The 16,643-nt window shown below is 32.4% G+C and overlaps 3 protein-coding genes across 4 annotated transcripts; all 3 read right to left on the minus strand.

The window, feature by feature from the left end:
- Positions 1 to 7,791: 7,791 nt before the first annotated feature.
- On the minus strand, positions 7,792 to 8,904 carry LOC105965407 (uncharacterized). The gene has a single exon (XM_012989949.2). It carries the CDS (start codon positions 8,794 to 8,796, stop codon positions 7,993 to 7,995), a length of 804 nt encoding a protein of 267 aa, XP_012845403.2. The 5' UTR covers positions 8,797 to 8,904; the 3' UTR covers positions 7,792 to 7,992.
- A 448-nt stretch (positions 8,905 to 9,352) lies between these two features.
- CSK (chloroplast sensor kinase) lies at positions 9,353 to 13,036 on the minus strand. 2 transcript variants are annotated; one of them, XM_012990056.2, is made up of 9 exons: positions 12,448 to 13,036; positions 12,000 to 12,161; positions 11,608 to 11,904; positions 11,416 to 11,481; positions 11,271 to 11,339; positions 11,097 to 11,189; positions 10,642 to 10,865; positions 10,126 to 10,402; positions 9,353 to 10,000 (listed from the first exon to the last, which is right to left on the minus strand). In XM_012990056.2, the coding sequence occupies exons 1-9, from the start codon at positions 12,901 to 12,903 to the stop codon at positions 9,743 to 9,745; spliced, it is 1,902 nt and encodes a 633-aa protein (XP_012845510.2). In that variant the 5' UTR covers positions 12,904 to 13,036; the 3' UTR covers positions 9,353 to 9,742. The 2 variants fall into 2 exon arrangements, with proteins under 2 accessions (XP_012845510.2, XP_012845511.2); XM_012990057.2 differs by having other exon boundaries at positions 10,126 to 10,399; positions 12,448 to 12,978.
- A 965-nt stretch (positions 13,037 to 14,001) lies between these two features.
- Positions 14,002 to 16,476, minus strand: LOC105965540 (GDSL esterase/lipase At3g26430). The gene is made up of 5 exons (XM_012990100.2): positions 16,122 to 16,476; positions 15,612 to 15,821; positions 15,348 to 15,517; positions 14,965 to 15,235; positions 14,002 to 14,369 (listed from the first exon to the last, which is right to left on the minus strand). The coding sequence occupies exons 1-5, from the start codon at positions 16,399 to 16,401 to the stop codon at positions 14,110 to 14,112; spliced, it is 1,191 nt and encodes a 396-aa protein (XP_012845554.2). The 5' UTR covers positions 16,402 to 16,476; the 3' UTR covers positions 14,002 to 14,109.
- Positions 16,477 to 16,643: the final 167 nt, after the last annotated feature.

Genomic DNA, 16,643 nt, shown 5'->3' on the forward strand with positions numbered 1-16,643 from the left:
GTGGCAATAAATTTTACGATTGATTTAACCTTTTAAATTATATACTAATTAAAATACAAATTTTATCATGATTATACTAATATATTGAATAACCTAAGTGAAGCTTAATCAAATCATAAAAAAATGAATTGATTTTATATATTTCAAAATATAATAATATATATCTATATAATATATAAAAGTTGAATTCCATAGCTAATTGATTGACATTTGGCAATTTTAATTGATGACATGTCCTCAATTTCATCCCAAGTGGCGAATTGATTGATCGAAATAAATCATAGAAAAACATGTCATCGTTTTCCAAAATTAAAGGTAATTAAATATATTTAATTATTTTATTAATATATTTATATCCTACCATTTATAAAATGCTCTTAATATATCAACTTTCTTGGAAACCCTAAATAAATTATTTTTGAATTTAATTTTATAATTAATTTAATTTGAATTTAGTTAAATTCGATTTAAAATCTCCTCTTATTATAATTGCATGATTGGTGGTGTTACGAATTATTATAATTTTAATTCATAAACTTGGATTTATATTAAAAATAATATTTCAGAATAAATTATTAGATATTATACATTTTACATGAACATGACTAGAGAATATGCATTTTTTTAATAATTTAATATTATCTATTAATATTATCTGTAAAAAAGAAAGATACGTGTTTGAATTTACTATCTTGCGAAAATTGACACTATTTGTTATGCCATGTGTCGAGTAATGTACTCCCAATTATTTACCAAATTGAAAATTATACTACATGAATTTCATGTTATAGTTTAAATAATTATTTTTTCTTCACTGAATCCAGTGACAATCAATTTTACGATTGATTTAACCTTTTAAATTATGTACTAATTACAATACAAATTTTATCATGATTATACTAATAAATTGAATAACCTGAGTTATGTTTAATCAATTGATAAAAAAAACGAATTGATTTTATATATTTCAAAATATAATAATTCTCTTTGGTATTAAATTCATTTATCCACTTTATTTAATGGCTAACATTAAGAATATCAATTGTTTTGTTTAAAATGTATAATGGTCGTATATACTATATATTGTATTCCACTAATAAGTATTTCATTATAACTCTAATAAATATAGTTAAATATCTAGAGCAACACTAACCCAAAAGTATCAAAATGAGTTTGCAAGTATTTATGTGCTATTTAATATTTTATTTTGATATTTATCTAAATGTATTTGCTCCAACCATAGGTATTAAATAGTTGTTAATTAAATATATCTAATTGCCATATGTTATTTTCTAAATGGACACTAAGATGGTTAAATTCATAACTCATGTTTGATATTTTATACTCCATGATTGCATAATGTATTTTTACATTCTGAAAGATGAAATATCAAAATACCTCATTTCATAACTCTATTAGAATTAAAAATTACTATTTTGGAGTATAAAAATGGTGGTTAAATGTTTTGATAGCTCATTTAATAATGCCACTCGAAGTGCTCTTGCCGTAAATAGTTTATATTAATAATTCCCCTAATGTTTGTTTCCGTCTTACATTGACCCCCTTATGGTATGATTTTTCAAGGAATTTTTAATCCTTATTATACCCTGCACACACGACATTTCTTTATGGTACTTTTTAAAGACAAAAATTACCCTTAGGTGAACTTTACACGAAATCTTTATTCTTCTTAAATAACACTTTCACAAATTTTTATTATTACCATAACCACCCATGAGGGTAACTTTTGAGTTTAAAATGTACGATAAAAGAAATGTCACGTCTGCAAGGGTAGACTCCATATTTTTTGGGACATTATATGGAATTAAAAAGATTCCGTAAAAAAATCAACCATAAGGGGGTCGTGTAAGACATAAACAACCATCAGGAGAATTTCGGTAATCACCGATAAGTTGGGGTGTTTTCTGTAATTTAGCCTAAGTTCAAGAGGATTTTCATAATTTATCTTATTAACAATGATTATTGTTCTTTTACGTCTTAACGTTTGCTTATACCCTTATAATATTTTAAATAATTTTAATGTCAGTTTGATAATATAATAAATATTAATTTCTAATATATTTAATATGTGTTTTTTTATGGTTCATGCAGCTACCACACATAAGAAATTTGATATAAATGTTCGAGATTGAATATAATTATTTATTTATACTAAATAATAGATCATTGCAAAAACAGATCTGTAAATTAGAATTTGTGATTAATATTAGTTTTGGAATTAAAATTATAATTAAGATTCTTTGAATTAGTAGTAGTAATACTAGAAATGGGATTCATACTGTGATTAGGATTATTATAATATTAGATTATGATTAATATTAGTATTAGAATTATAATTAAGATTATGATTATGCTTAGTACGATAATTAGTGATATATATTAGTATTAGGAATATGATTAACATTAGGATTATTGGAATTAGAATTATAATTAAGATTAGAATTAGAATTAACATTAGCATCATTAGTATTAAAATTATTAGGCTTATGATTAGTGTTAGGAATAGGATTATGATTATGATTATGATTCGAACTATGATTAGTGTTATGAATAGAATTAGGAATACGATAAGGATTTGGATAATATTAGAATTACAATCATAATTAGCATATTTAGATTATCATTAGCATCAAAATTAGTATTAGCAATAACATTAACAATATTAACATATTAGTATTAGTAACATTATTAATAATAGAATTAGTATTAATATTAGTATTAGTAATAGTATTAGTATTGGTATTAGTATTAGTATTAGTATTAGTATTGGTATTAATATTAGTATTAGTATAAATATTAGTATTAACATAAGTATAAGTATCCGTATCAATATTATTATCGATACATGTATAAGTACCACAATATGTATCAGTACCACAATATGTATCAGTACCAATATCAGTATCATTATTAGTATCGGTATCAATATCAGTATCAGTATCAGTATCAGTATCAATATCGGTATCGATATCAGTTTCTGTATATATGTATATGTATCATTAGCATTCGATCATTAGCAATAAAATTAGTTTTAGCATTTATATTAGTATTAGTAATGATATTAGTATTAATATTACTATTAGTAATAGTATTAGTATTAATATCAGTATAAGTATCCATATCAGTATTAGTATCGATATCAGTACCAATATCAGTATAAGTATCAGTATCGGTATCAGTATCAGTATCAGTATCAGTATTAGTATCGGTATCAGTATCAGTATTAGTATCAGTGTATGTATCAGTATCGGTATCAGTTTCAGTATCAATATAAGTATGAGTATCAATATTAGTATCAATTTCAGTATCAATATCAGTATTAGTATCAATATTAATATTAGTATCAATATTATTAGTATAATATTAGTATTAGTATTACTATTTTTATAGCATCAGTATCAGTATGAGTAAAAATATTAGTATCAGTATTTGTATGAGTATCAGTATTAGTAATAGTATTAGTATTAATATTAATATTAATATTACTATAAGTATGCATATGACTATCAACATCATTATCAGTATTAACATCAGTATCAATATCAATATCAGTATCAGTGTCAGTATCACTATCACTATCGGTATCAGTATCAATATCAGTAAGTATTAGTATTAGTATTATTATTAGTATTAGTAATAATATTATACTAATTATACTGATATGAATACTAATATTGATACTAATACTGATATTGATACTGAAATTGATACTAATATTGATACTCATATTAGTATTAATATTACTATTTTTATCAGCATGAGTATCAGTATGAGTAACAATATTAGTATATGTATTAATATGAGTATCATTATTAGTAATAGTATTAGTATTAATATTAATATTACTATGAGTATCAATATGACTATCAACATCATTATCAGTATTAACATCAGTATCAGTATCAATATCAGTATCAGTATCAGTATCAGCATCACTATCACTATCACTATCAGTATTTGTATCAATATCAGTAAGTATTAGTATTAGTATTAGTATTAGTTATTAGTATAAGTATTAGTATTAGTATTAGTATAAGTATTAGTATTAGTATTAGTATTAGTATTAGAATTAGTATTAGTATTAGCATTAGTATTAGTATTAGTATTAGTATTAGTATTAGTATTAGTATTAGTATTAGAATTAATATTAGACTATTAGTATTAGTATTAGTATTAGTATTAGCTTTAATATTAGTATTAGTATTAGTATTAGTATTAGTATTAGTATTAGTATTAGTATTAGTATTAGTATTAGTATTAGTATTAGTATTAGTATTAATATTAGTATTAGTATTAATATTAGTATTAGTATTAATATTAGTATTAGTATTAGTATTAGTATTAGTATTGATATCAGTATTAGTATCAGTATTAGTTAGTATCAGTATTGGTATTAGTATGTGTATCGATATTAATTAGTATCAGTATTAGTATGGATATTAATTAGTATAAGTATTAGTATCGATATTAATATCAATATTGGTATCCATATTGGTATCGGTATTGATATCAGCATTGGTATCAATAAAGGCATATACATCTTATCTCTTTTGCAATATTTATAAGTTGTATTGTTGTTTGAGTAATGTGCATCACTAATTAAACGCGGTTAGTAATAAACTTACAGGTTATTTGAATATTTATTGTGTTACTTCTCTGCTACCGTGTTTGTTGTTAAGTTAGTTATTTTGCAAAAGATTGACACTGTGTAGTAGGTTGCATTCACCTCAAAATAGAGTTATACCATATGTTTTAAGTGATTTCACTTAATCTTCATATCGTGTTTGCGCGCTTCACGTTGTCTTCGTTGTAATATTTAATTTAATTTCATATGTTAAAACTCTGAATTAAGAGATAAAGTTTATGAATTTTTTATTTCCTTCCATTTTGTTTTACTTGAATTGGTGTTGTTATAAAGAGATAGTCGTTTACATATTATTATTTTTCTCATTTTAAAACTGACCTCCGTGCAACGCACGGGTGAAGAACTAGTTAATATATATAATACAATATGAATAATAACATTAAAATTCATAAATTACTTTTTTGTAATTTTAGACAATATTGTATCAATATTGGATACCTTCATTTGACTTTCTGGTCATTGATTAAGGGATTTTATGTTGGTGGAAGCTATTAATTAATAAGAAAAAATAATTAGAAAAAACAAAAAGCATCTCTACTAAAGATAAAAAGTGAAATATTTCATTGCAGAATAATTGAAGAGAAATAGGAGATTGTGGTTGAAAGAATTTCAGGTGAATTTTGAGCTTTTAATCGCAAAATAAGATAATCTTAAAGAATTAGGCCCCGTTTGGTTGCCAAGATAAGTCATGATTAACTAAATAGTTGGACTTAATTTGATGTTTGGTATCCTCAATAACTTGTCGGGTCGACCCGCCAAAATTATATAATCATGGCTTATCTTGGCTTATCTTGCCTTTTAATGAGTTTTTTTTGTTGGACCTTTCAAGCTCCAATAAAATAATTGGTCTCATTAGATTATTTACTCTTATCTTGGCTAATCTTATCTTGTCAACCAAACGGGGCCTTAGGAGATAAAATAATTAATAAATGTGTAATTAAGGTTTTTTAGAATTTCTCTAGCGTTTGTTATTTTTATATATAAGAATCAAAATACGCATAATAGATGAATCGAATAATATGATTGGTTCAATCGCACAAACGAAAATTCAATATTTATTATTCGAACAGGGCATGTTACTTACGACGAAAATATCATAGTTTTACAAATTTAGTGCTTCGTGCCAATATTTTAGGAATAAAAATCTATTCATAAAAAAAATAGTATTTGAGTTAAGCGATTTTCTTAGAAGTTTATTGATAATTTTGGTGAAATGTATTTTCAAAAAGCATTTTTAGGGTAATTAACCTCTTGTTTAAGGCATCAAATGGCTTAAGAAAAGACCTTTTTTTTTGCGATTAATTAATTATTAGTCATTTTGAAATTGGAGTATGTACAAATTGGGGAAGATTAATTTATGAATTGACTAAGAGGGAAAACATAAAAAAACTAGTTTGACTTTGCGTCATCACAAAGTTGTTGGTACCCTCTTTGTTAACCTAATTATTCCATCACTACCTAATTAAATTTAATTATCATTAGTTGTTTTGCATGTTGTGTTATTATTATATGTTCTTGCCATGAAAATTTACAAATTCGTTGCATCTTAATCCACCATCATCTATGGAACACGTAAGCTTCAATTTCTTAATGTATAAGCGTTTCGGACACATTTTGTGTCAGATACTCGAGAATTCAAATATTTTTGTTACTTCCCTAATTATGTACATGACTTAATGGACAATCACAAATTTTATAGTTGATAATCATATTTATTTCGAATATATTTGTATGAAAAATATATAAAAAGAATTTATAGTATATAAATAAAAACTCATATATGTTCATATAACATATTTATAACTATATCTCTACAATTTTAATATTTACACGTTTCCCACAAATTTTTGTATCCCTATTTTCTGGACATACCGTTTCTCCATTTTTCCGTATTCGTTACCGTGTCCGTGCTACATAAACCGTCATCCACCCAAGAAAAGCCACGTGGAGCTAATGGGAATTCACAAAATTGTGACCAATTCAAAGAAGATTATGAAATCGTGAATAAAGCTTAATTTGGACGTAATAAGAGAAGTCAACGTCAATGGGGAAAAGTCAATGGTTTTGGGAAATTACTTAAGATGCAAACCAAAGTGGGGAAATCGACCAAATATGATTTTTTTTGTAGGCTTGATTTTGGTGAACAAATTCGAAACCAACTCTATAAAATATGTCGGTTGCAAAATTCTTGTGAATTTGGGGATTTATTTAGGCCCACAATGCCTAGGGTTTTTAATTAGATGTTGATTTGATATTTAAAATTAATTGCAAAACTTAGGAAAAAGTGGGGTCCTATTAAAATTTAGGGGAGTCATTCATTCTCTGACCCTTCACCGACTTCTCCACTGAATTTATCCTTCAAAGTTATATCTCTGGTTACGTCATTGAATTGAAACATATATTTGTTACTTCATAAAAAAATTATTTCAAAAGGTAGTCAAATATTATAGAGAAGTCAAAATAAACTTTTCAAAGATCAAACACCAAAACTTTGTTAGAAAATATTTTTAAAAAAACTAAATAACGTGACATAAATAGAAATATAATAAATAAAAATAAATAAATGGTTTAGATATTGGACTAGGCCATCAAGGCCCACATGGAACTTGTTTCTTAATTATTGTAACTTTAGAAAGCCCATTTCAAGCCCATCGTTGCGACAAAGGAATTGTTCTGATTCTAGAAACTACTTTTCGGCCAATCTCTGAGGTAATGTTAAATTATGAAAAAACTTTTTTTATTTAATAATTGCATTTATCCACTTAATTATGAATTTCCATACACATTCATTCTTACGGTGTCATTTAGACCTGGTTTGGTTGGAGAGATTAGCCATGATTAACTAAATAATTGGATTTTGTATGATGTTTGATATCCTTAATAAGGGTCGACCCACAAATATTATGTTATCATGATTTATCTTGCCTTCTAGGCATGTTTTTTATCGGATCACTAAAGATCCAATATATAATCGGGTTTCATTAGATTATTTGATCTTATATGGGCTAATCTTATCTTGGCAACCAAACGAAGCCTTAGTGGATTATATGAAATTACTCTCCAGTTTGTACCTATTTTACTCCATTCGAGCTCCACATTTTGAAACAAGATGATCATAAGATCTGTTTCTTTACTTGTAATTTAGTAAATATCATATTGCGGTGCATCAAAAACTGTATTTTTACACAAAACGAGTACAAACTTTAGAACGTTCCACATAATCTAGAAGATTATATTGAATTCGACCCCATCAGAAGAAATTAGAACATTAAAGAAAAAAGACAACATATGAATGAATCCCAAAAAAAAAAAGAAGAATCTTCAATCTAGTTCCAATCAAGAGGAAATAGATGGCGGCAGTATGGACAAACACGATTCTCACTCAGCCATCTCAAGATACAATCTTCATCAAACATATGACGGCACGGCAATTGAACAACACGCGCCCCCTCGCTAAACTCCTCCAAACATATCGAACACTCCGCCTCCACCGCCACACTCTCAATCTCTCCGGCCAAAGACCGTCCGGCGGTCTTCCTCACCGCCTCCGTCCTGCCACGTGGTTTCCCGATGGCTCTGCGGTACTCCAAGTTGAAATTCGGGCAAACCCGCCTCTGCTCATCGAACCAAGAAACCCACCACCGGAATTCCTCTTCCGGCACGAACACCGCCCTGTCGATGTCCAGCGTCGCCGCCACCGAATCCCGATCTGCATTCTCCGGCTTGCCGTCCACCAGAAGAACGAAATCCAACAGTTTCCGGGCGAGCTCGTCTTCGCCGGAGAGGGCGGCGGCGCCGCCGCCATGAAAACTGTCTTCGATCCAAACGAAAGAGTCCAACGGGAAGGGGACGAGATCTTTGTCTAGGATATCGGAAACCAATGATTCTGGGTGGTTTTTTACGTCGGATGATTTTCTTGTTGCTTTTACGGAGAAGCCGGGGAAAGGGTTGCGCCGCCGTACGTCGTTGTCGGAGAAGAAATCAACGTAGACGTGACATACGATGGAGAATTGGCGTCCGGCGGTGGCTTTTTCGTAATTAACGGGGGATGTTTCAGATTCGCGGATCTTGACGTGGGTTATACTGTTTGGATGGGAATTTAACGGCGGAAGCCACGCCGGCGGAGCCATTAAGTTAGGACTCTAATTTTTTGGTGTAGATTATTAGTGTTAATGGCGGCTTAAAGAAAAGGCATATTCTCTATTTGTTACATATAAATAACACTTTTGAAAAATATTTTTATTTCCTATTATTTTTAATTTAAAATTTCCAATTTTGCATTAAATGCATATTTTCTAAATAGTAAATTTACCGACCTTTTTATTTAAGATTTTATCATGAGTAAAAATAGTTTATTTGCAGCTATTTATCCACACACTTTAAAATTTAATTCTAAAAATAAAACGTAACAGCTTACAACTCTTAAAATAATTTGCATAAGAGACCTTATCAACTGATTAAAATAAGCTAGATATGACCACGGTTCATGTTTGAATCTGAACTGGCTCTAAACCGAACCGGGTAAAAAGGCCGGTTAACCGGAAGCTGAACACTAAGGGTTAGTTCAGATTCGCCTGTATGTGGAACCGCCAGTTCTAACCGAAACATTACAAGGGAAACAAGCAAATCTTTGATAGCCTAAACCTAAAAGATTCATGGTTTCGTTTTAAGTACACACAAAAGACCGATCCAAACTTACAAATTATTATATCCATTGTTGTCAATCCGCACTCGGAATGTTTGTAGCACAAACTTCTTTTACATCGAATACATTACATCCCGAGTAATTGTGTCGATGAAGTGAAACTTTAACATGATACACATTCCACCTACTGTAGCATACCTATGGAGCCAATGCTCACAAATGTTTAAAGCATTTCGTCGGCCATAGCTAATGAGGGAATGGTGTGTGATTATTACTATTATGTACAGAAAAAACATGCAAGCCAAAAATATAAAATTTCTAAAACTCGAAAGCTACGAGACTATATGATATCACGGATTTAACCATTTGAATTTAACGAGTATGGTTGAGAATCATTACAGCTGAAGAGAGTTGCCGTGGCGTTTCACTTTTCAGGCACAGCTCTGTGTATCTGAGGATGATGATGTAGTAGACGAGAAAGAGGGAAGCCAAATCTCTAGACGGGTCCCACCAACTCCGAAGACTCCATCTGTGTTTCTTGGAGATATAACGCGAACAACACACCCGTAATTCTCCAGTATCTCTCGAGCAACAGTCAAACCTGCAATGAAGTTCCAGGTCATGTTGTCTTCTATCCTACCTTCGCCAGATAGATCTGTCCCAAATGGTGTAAGTGCATGCATTTGCGTCTGCAGTCAATTCGGCAAATAGATTTCGATTTCACAGTCAAAAAATTAAACAGGCTAAAAATAAAAGAATATTTGCAATAAAAAAAAAAAAAAAAAAAAAACCGGTTGACTCAAACTTTGATTACCATATAGTGCATGTCAGGCCCATCATCATCAATGATGATGAGGACCCCACCTGCTGGAGCTCCAGTGGAGACAATTTCGATTCGTCCTCCGACTTCTGTTCTCAACAAAGCACCCTCGATTAAATTGCTCAGAGCTTGACGTAAAGCAGGTTCTTCAACCGCAACCTTTAAGGAACTTGAAAGATCACATAGTTCCACAACTCGTTGTTGCTTATGCGCAAGAGGTTTTATCGCTCCAACCAAATCTTGCAGTACGTCGGAAATTGCGCATGGTCTTCTGATATAAGATGGTTAGTAAGAAACGGGGCTCCACTACAGAAATATAACAATCAAACTATCTGGAAAAGTGGTACATGTACACACTAGCTATGATATACTAAATCATGTAGCAAAACAATCACAGTACAAATAATCCAATGCTTTTAAGAGGATTGGAAAACTAAGTAGAAGGAAGGAGAACAGACGAATATAACAAAGACGGGAACATCAGAAATTAGCATTTTATTACGAAAGTACCTAATTCCCTGTTCATGTGAAGGAGCAAGAGCAAGAGGCGGCATGGGAAACTCTGAATCCTTGAAAGTTGAACTAATAGACAATTGACCAGAGTCTTGCATCTTTGTGATCGAAGTTTCCATGGATAGGCGGCTACTAGATAATTGAGAACTCATTTCCGGCTTTGCGTTCGACGACTGTTGCGTGTTCTTTAACGTTTCATTGTTATAACGCATTATATTCGCCTACGAAGAAAAAGCAATATACTCAGAGACACAGTTACTAATCGAAGTGTTCGAGAAAAAAAAATGACTTAGCAAATCAAAAAATGCAAAAGGGCCTAATCCAAAGAAAAAAATTCAGAAATGAATATTTATGTGTTTGTCACGTGATAAACATGAAAACTGAGATATTCCTAACAGGTGATATGATAACCGATAAGTAAATATTTTCTTTGTATAGGAGGTAGTCAGCACCTTTGTCAAGTAGACGGCATCTTGTAGCTGCTGAAGAGTATCTCTCATATGATCACCCTGCACAAGAATGTCTTCAACAATATCGTAGGATATCTGCATGAGAAACGATAGAAGGCATTTAAAACTTGTCCATTCATTTTATTTAAAAAAAATTGATGTGGTGGACTCACCCACCTCACTTCTCTTCAAGTGAAGAGATAACATTCTGCTCAATGTTTGAATGCTGGAAAGAGGACCTCGAATCTGCAAATCAAATACAGAAAACATCATAATATGTTGCAAATCATATGGTAACAAATTGCAAAGTAGCAAACCTTACTTGCTCAACCAAATTATTCATCCTAACGTTATTTTGCCATGATGATTGCTGCAATAGCATTGCTTTCTGTAGAGTTATATAGAAGAGTTAGTTTCTAAAGATTAACAAAAGCAACACGGGTTGAAACCAAACTAGCCACCAAAAAAAGTTGATATATAAATAACATATTGAAATGTAATGATCCATGCCTACCTGATCCATGACATAAGCCATGGCTAGTGAACGGGTGATATTTATGGCATTTAATTTCTGTTCGGTGGAAAACTTTGGCATGTCGACCGAGTGATCCTCGAAAGTTTGTACATCCAGTGATTGTGGATCCATGCTACGGGGCAAGGAAAAAGATTTTGCAGTAAACGGACGCTCTTCTGCGTCACGCCATTCTCTCTCTAGACCCACCTTTGGAAGCTCAGCAACTAAGAAGCCCACAACAAATGGATGTGTTACCATGGGGAAAACTACAGCACCAAGCTCGGGAAAAACCTCTGCCTAGAAATGAAGGGAACATCTATTAGTAACTTACAAACAGAACAAACGCACCAATTTGTTTTAGTATCCAACAAACGGGGAACACAAATCCTTGCCTGTTGACTTGAAATCGCCGCTTCTGCAACTCTTAGTCCAGCTGGCATACTAAAGTTACCAACTAAAACCACAATATCAGCCGCATGTACACCAGGATAAGAAGTCACACGACGCAACTCCAATCGATCCATGACATAACTACCAGCTGGTCTGACATAGACCTGTGGTTAACTTAATCCTATTAGAACCTACTATATGTATCGGGCCTAATTCAATATTGTGGCAAATAAGCTCTCCTCAAATTGACAGCAGAAACAAACTAAAATTTTGACAGCAGTAAAATAACAAATTTAACAAACCTAATTTGTAAAATCACTTGTTTGTAATCAATGTAACCTCAATCATGATAATACATCTTCAATTCACGAATTGCATGATAAAATTTAAGATAACGAGCCTTCAGAAGAAGAACATGATCTCAACATAGTATAATCAAATCAACTATACCGAGAGAAGAGCATCGCGGTCAACGATGCGGCGGAAGAGATCGAGCTGCTCGAGACAAAGCCGCTGAAAATCCTGACTCGGCAGCACCAAAGCTTTATTTTCAGCGGCGCCGCCGCGGCTGCCGCCTTTCTCAATCCTCTGGACGAACTCCACCGGAGAAGTGGACGCGGCGCGTATGGCCGCCGCCAAAGCAGCTGCAGATGGCACCATGGAGTCCTCATCCTGCGATTTCTCGTCGTCGTCGTCGTCGGAAGTGAAGCTGACTTGTCGGAGGGAGGTGGATGCGGTGGCGGCGAGGAAGAGGGGGCGATGAGCGGAGGTGTTGGCGGTGGCGCGGCAGGAGCAGGGAGAGTGAGGGTGGGGTTTGGTGTAATTGGGTGGGAAGAGAGGGGCAAAAGTGTAATTGGAAAGGGTAGTTGGGAATGGAGTTTGTGGAGGGAATGTAAAGAGCAGCATTTGGTTGGGTGATAGTGATAAATGGAGTTTTTCTATTTTTCTTTGGTTTTTTCACACTAATATAAATAAAGCAGCTTCCATATAAATAAATGGAGTTGAGCTCAAATTTCCAGAAGCTATTGGGCTTTAGTGGTTTTATCTATCCTACACCCGGTGAAGGTTACACCCGGTGATTTTCTACCGTTGATCTACACATACCAATGTGGGTGTGTGTGTGTTTGTGTGTATATGAATGGTAAAGATCTACCCGGTGTATTTCACCCGGTGTAGGATCTCAAAAGCCGGCTTTAGTGGAGTGGATTTTAGGAGGGAAATATTTTCTTCAATTAAGTTCTCAAAATGAGAGCTTCATTATTTAAAGATTAAAAAATAATATAAATAAATAAAAAAGGAGGTATCCAACAAAAAAATAGATGTTACACCGGATGATTATTAATAGTAGATCTGCACATAATCAAACACACACACTCATGTATATGTTTGTTTAGTGGACGGTTATTTAATTTTATTTACTTATAGTTAACAATCACCTGTGTAAGTAGTCCATCCGGTGCAACATCTAACTCCCCGCTTACGGCGGCATAATTTTGTGTTGTGATCTTTTACCTATTTCATTACTTGTACAAGGAACCAATGGTCCTACTAATTAGTTAGTCGTTAGAGGATTCATATAATCCAATCTAATTCAATCTATGTAACTCAACAAGACTTAAGGCATTGTTTGCTTACCTATATCGGATTAGATAAGATTGGATTAATTCTCTTTCGATTAATAATATGCTTGGTTTGCTAGATAACATGTTGTATTAAATTTGTTACACTCTGTTATTATATGTGAATTGTGTATAAAGACTTGTATTTAACAAAAGCAAGTTATTGTTTTAAGGACAAAATTGTAAAATTTTCATTTCAATTACCATCTACAAATTAATTGCAGAGGGGTGTTACTAATTTCATGACATAGTAGCACTTAAATTGTGGACTTGAGTAATGTTGAATCTTATCAACTAAACAACTTATTAATTCCTACTATTTAGTCAATCGAACTTAATAGTAGCAAGCAAACGCAGAACTAAGTAGATTAAAAGAGATCCATTCTTTTGTCACGCAAATTATTGCATGTAATTATTATTTTGTTGAGAATTTTTTTCACCACAAAGTAAAAAAAAAATTAAAAAAGAAAAGAAAAAAAGCCCTAATAATTAGTTAGTGCATGTGACAGGCCTTATTCAATGGAATTGGAGGGTCCGAATAAGCACCACTAACAATTTGATCAAAAACCCATTTATTAGCAGCCTCGGTGTAATGCACCCCATCCCAATTAATCGCAACCGTTGGATCCTTGCATGATTTTCCCACCATGATTTCTTTACCATGTACTTTGATCTTGCTCCCACAACCATGGTGCATGTTGAAGTTGTACTTTCCTCCATGCCCACAACATGCTTTTAGTGGGTGCACAAAACCTGCCATTCAAAATCACAAACACTTCAACAAGACAACCGAAACGAGATTTATATTATGCTATATCGGGTGAAATACATTGAGTAGATTTTTATTATTGATATACACACAAACATATATATACCAACGTTAGTGTGTGTAAAAATTCACTCACTGTAGTATAGAAATAACCCCAAAAAGATCAGCAAAAACTACATTGCATTTTGTCCGGAATAACTTATAACACCGGTCTTTCCTTGAAGTTTGGTCTAATTACGCTCCCTAATATTCAAATACCTAATCGAATCATCTCCAGTCAACACTTAACTTTCATCTGATCTTTGACTTTCTGGAAATCGACAATCTTACCAAAGAGAAACTGACTAGAATTCTTTTTCTTTTTTGCACTTAATAAAGTCCAGCGTTTAATACGACAGCAGAAAATTCTTTTAAGTTTCTCAAATTATCTTGTTTTTTGTGAGAAATATGATTTTTTTTCCAAACACAATGCAATATAAGTGTACGTAATTAGACCTAATTAACACTATTTTTACCCTTTTGTCACCGTCACGCCCTAAAAACTCGAAAATTTTGAAGAAAAAGGATATTATTAATTACCATGTTTTTTGGCTTGGCTAATAAGCTCATACTTGACCGAGTAAACATCAACGTATGTAAAAGCTGCAGAAGGAAGATCCTTCCTCAACTGGACAACAGCTTCCTTTAATTTGAGGTTGTAATATCGAGCAACCTCGTTGAAAGGAGTCGCGCATCCAACCTTATCCACTTGTCCGGCTGTGATCGGAACGCGGTCCATCACGTACGGCAAACAACCTACCGGCCCTGTATTGTGTATCCAAAATGACCTTCCTCCGTGATCATATATATACTGCACACAAGCTAATTAATTAACGTGCAAAAAAAAAAATTACGAGACATTAACTAATATTTATAATTAACCAAATTTGTGTTGTTGTGACGTTTAATTTTTTCTTTTTTACCTTAACAACGGTCTTGAATTGGTCAAGTACATCGGGAACGTATTCTCTAACTTGGTCGGTTGTCATGTTGAAGAAATAGCCTGCTGTAAGATCGTTTTGACCGATATCGAATGTGTATAAAGCGTGCGAGAAATCTTCTGCATTTGGCAATAGTCGTGCGAAAACTCCCCCTATTTACGAAAATGGTTCAAAATTCGAAAATTAGGCTTGTAGTCTTGATTTGCTTAGATAAATGAACGAGTTATTGTTATTAATTAAATATACCTTGGTTGCGTATGTATTGAGATCTTCGTTGGAAATCGTTGAATTGATAGTATTGTACGTTTAGAGAAAAGGGGCTGAAGCCGCTCTGATGTAGAGTCATGTTTTGGGGTCGGATCGTCGATCCGGCGGTCGCGAAATTGGCTCCATTAGTGAAGTTGGAGCCTAACGCGTCAAGGTACGCACTTAGATACGGTAGCCCCAAGCTTTCGGCTGTATTTTTATTAAGAATTGTTATAAATATGCATGGATTATAGAAAAAATAAAAGATAAAATAAAATAAGACTATGTCATTCTCACTAATTTTATTTTTTTTGAGACCTAATGTTTGAAATAATTTATGAGTAAAATAATAAATTTATTACTAAAATTCTAAAGTGACAGATAATCATGAAGATCGTCTTTTATGACTGCATTTGTACTACTACTATATACCATAGTAGCAATAAACATGTCAAAATTGAATATATATATTAGAAACACTATTTTCCTACTAGTGAAAATATATCTTACCAATAAAATCAATGACTAGTCGGCCATCAGAGTACCGACCGGCCGGTCCGTGGAAGTAGGACTCGCCGTTGGGGGGAGGAGCCTGGCCGAAAGCGGCCGACAAGCCGCCAGTGTCGGAATTTGAGTCGCCGAAGTTGAATATGGCCGGAAAATGACAAGGACCACCACCACCACCGCCTGTAGCATATGCTAGCTGGGGTACTACTGAAAAGCAGCTTAGTGAAAATAGTGAGAAGCAAATAGTGAATAGTAATTTTGTGTAGCAATTAGGAAATTCCATTGCAGAGAAAGTGGAAGAGAAGATAATTCTAAGCTAAGGGGATTTATAAAAAGAAAAAATAAAAATAAAAATGGAGGAGTAGAAGGCATATTTATGCTTGTCCGATTCACGTGTTTGGCTAATAAGCATGGTCCACTACAAAAAATGAAAATTATAATTTAAAAAAAAATGTAAATTACGGCCACCCCTTAGGTAAAAAAAAACCCCTCGTGTTTGGGTAATTACAACCTCCAATCATCTAT

This window comes from Erythranthe guttata, chromosome 11 (assembly GCF_056151865.1).
Source record: "Erythranthe guttata isolate IM_541 chromosome 11, IM_541, whole genome shotgun sequence".
In the NCBI taxonomy this organism is placed as follows: domain Eukaryota; kingdom Viridiplantae; phylum Streptophyta; class Magnoliopsida; order Lamiales; family Phrymaceae; genus Erythranthe; species Erythranthe guttata.

Excerpts from the sequence above, each read along its gene's own strand:
- LOC105965407 (XM_012989949.2), bottom strand. The coding sequence starts at position 8,796 with ATGGCTCCGCCGGCGTGGCTTCCGCCGTTAAATTCCCATCCAAACAGT.
- LOC105965540 (XM_012990100.2), bottom strand. The coding sequence starts at position 16,401 with ATGGAATTTCCTAATTGCTACACAAAATTACTATTCACTATTTGCTTC. Across the intron at positions 15,822-16,121 it reads ACTAGTCATTGATTTTATTG|CCGAAAGCTTGGGGCTACCG; the intron begins GTAAGATATATT and ends ATAAAAATACAG. Across the intron at positions 14,370-14,964 it reads TAGCCAAGCCAAAAAACATG|GTTTTGTGCACCCACTAAAA; the intron begins GTAATTAATAAT and ends TTTGAATGGCAG.
- CSK (XM_012990056.2), bottom strand. The coding sequence starts at position 12,903 with ATGCTGCTCTTTACATTCCCTCCACAAACTCCATTCCCAACTACCCTT. Across the intron at positions 12,162-12,447 it reads ACCGCGATGCTCTTCTCTCG|GTCTATGTCAGACCAGCTGG; the intron begins GTATAGTTGATT and ends AGTTAACCACAG. Across the intron at positions 10,001-10,125 it reads GGCCTGACATGCACTATATG|ACGCAAATGCATGCACTTAC; the intron begins GTAATCAAAGTT and ends AATTGACTGCAG.